Here is a 2,607-nt window from a genome sequence, read left to right on the forward strand (position 1 = left end):
CTTCAGAAGTTTAGACATTCTTCTGTAACCGATGCCATCATTATGCTTTGCAACAATAAGGTTGTTCCATGCCTTTTTACACCTCCCTTTCTTCATGTGTTCAATACTTTTTCCCTGTGCCATTCCACATTATTACAAATAACTTCATTTCTGGACATTTATGGTTTGATTTCTTTGTATGTATGGATCACTTGGGTTGTTACCAACATCTGGTGAAAATTTCATGTCATTAGCGCCTCTAGTAATATATTTACTGAGAAAAATGGTGACGTGTTCAACACTTATTTTACCCGCTGCATATGTCAGGTGTTTTTTACTATGTTGTGTAAAAGCCGGGGACATGAAAATACTGAAAATGAGAGCGATTTAAAAAAAAAAGAACGAGGCTGCAGCTGAGGACTTCAGCTTGGGAATGAATGCAGCTGTGTGTGAACGGCTGGTTTACAACAAACACTGACAGCAGCCGCTGCAGGGCAAAATGAGCCGTTAAATGCGCACGTCTGCTGCCGTACCTGCGGCTGGTTTGTGGAGTTGAGGATGAGGGCCCACAGGTCCGCCCGCAGCCCCGTGGGACAACCCCGCCTGCTGTACTGCTGGGCCGCGGCGCTGTCCTGCTCCGAAACAACTGGACAGAAACACACAGAGGAGCGAGCGTGAAGCAGCTGTCTGTCCAGCTGCACGTTGACAGAGAATTCATCCAGCTTTTAAAGTAACGGCGTGGGGCAACAATGGAAAGAAATGACAATTAATTTCTCCGTTTTTCTCCATTTTTATTGTCTAGAAACAAACATGAAATAGAACCCAAAAAGAGAAAACTATTCACTCCCCCTCGAGTAAATACTTTGTCTCCATATCTCCTAACAAAGTCGTTCAGAATAGGACAGATGTGAAAATGAACACCTGCATGTTCTGAACAAAAAAAGCAGGCCGTTAAACACTGAAACAGCAGGGAGATTTGTTATTTCTGACAGGAAATCTTTCATGAAATAAAAAAAAGAGGGAAGCAAAAAAATAAAAACATTAACATACTGTAAACCAGTGGTGGGCAGGATTTCATTAGCTATAAGTGGAACTAATTTTTTGCTTAGCATATTAGCAAAGAAAGGACAAAAATCTGTTTAAAAAATACAAACTTGTCATTTTGAGTTGTTATATGGTGGAAAAAAGGCATTTAGCAATGTGGTGAAACACAGGTTTTACAGTGCCAGTAACTTTAGATTTAAGAAACTTAATACACATGATTTTAACAATTTTGTCACATAACTCATATTTACTTTAGAACTTGGCTCAGCCAAAGTGAAACAGGAAGTAACACCAAAGGGTAAATCTTTAAGTAAAGGAACGCTGTTTTATGTTTATTGAATGAATWTTATTTGAACTCTGACTCTTTTTCATCTTTCTCTGATAGTGACACAAACTAAAGAAACATCAGATTCTTCTCTACAGTCTGTGTTGTTAATGCTCTGTTCACATGCAGACATTCTCCTTTCACATCACTTCCTGTTTCTTCACATGCAAATATCTCAACTGTTTAWCGCAGCGACATGAAATTTTTTTGCAACATGYTTTCAATGTTATCTGTGCAAAAATGCATTCATATTTATTACAAAAATTGTGTTACWGGCACTTTAAATAAGCTATTGTTCAATTCTGCTGTGACTATGATGTATAAAGTAAGAAGGTTTAATTAAAATAGGAATCATTATTATATTTAAAAGTGGGAAAGGGAAGTAAATATTACTTCTACCAGCTCCTTTTTTATTCAGATAGACTTGTGAACTGGYCAAAATATATATCCAGTGCATGGTTCTGCTAATCAGCTATCAGCTAATRGCAGATTAGCTTATATGCTAACTTTAAAAAMTGTTAGCRGAATGATTAGATTACGTGAAATTAGATTTTGGCAACATTAAGTGCGGTAAGAGCTAACAAGCTAACATCAATCAATACGTTTATGTCAGTCCCACCAGACTTTAGCTCCAATGAGACGAAGACTGGTGATGCAGATTGAGTGACAGTCGTCTTAGCAGTTAGCGATTACTGTATTTACTCATGTATGATRCGATGCCCATCTTTTGAACTTAAAAAAAACAAACATAAAAAAAAATCTAATCCTTGTGTAAAATGCTACTCTTAATTTCATACCGACTTCATGATTTTTCAGTTCTTGCAGTGTACCCTCTGGTGGGGAAACAGATTATTTTCACAAAAAAATAAAATAAAATCTACCAAAATTTACTCCTGTGTAAAATACAACCCTACAACTTTATGAATGAGTTTTGGGGTTAAATTTAGCACAGTATAAAGTGTTAGATTGCACAATTTTTTTTTTTACTTGTTTAACTGTTTAGTGTTAGCTTCCGCTAAGTTTTACTTGATTAGCATTAGCTTCTGCTAAAAATGTTTAGCATTAGCAAAGCTAAATTTTTAGTTAATTGTGATGTAACAAGTGTTAGATTGCACAATTTTTTTTACTTGTTTAACTGTTTAGTGTTAGCGTGACGTAACAACCCCCACCCCCCACCCAAAAAAAATTTTTTTTACTTAAATTTTAAAAAATTACAATTTAATAGTAGGGAATCTACTAATGATATATATATATATATA

General features: G+C 35.8%; 1 protein-coding gene across 1 annotated transcript in view; it reads right to left on the minus strand.

The window, feature by feature from the left end:
- The window catches only part of tbc1d19 (TBC1 domain family, member 19), a 26,622-nt gene that overhangs the window by 13,049 nt on the left and 10,966 nt on the right, over nucleotides 1–2,607 (minus strand). Inside the window, exon 11 of the mRNA XM_014016176.1 lies at nucleotides 513–625. Coding sequence (XP_013871630.1) covers nucleotides 513–625 — 113 coding nt within the window. The remainder of the gene's footprint in view (nucleotides 1–512; nucleotides 626–2,607) is intronic.

Source organism: Austrofundulus limnaeus, unplaced genomic scaffold, assembly GCF_001266775.1.
Source record: "Austrofundulus limnaeus strain Quisiro unplaced genomic scaffold, Austrofundulus_limnaeus-1.0 Scaffold140, whole genome shotgun sequence".
In the NCBI taxonomy this organism is placed as follows: Eukaryota; Metazoa; Chordata; class Actinopteri; order Cyprinodontiformes; family Rivulidae; genus Austrofundulus; species Austrofundulus limnaeus.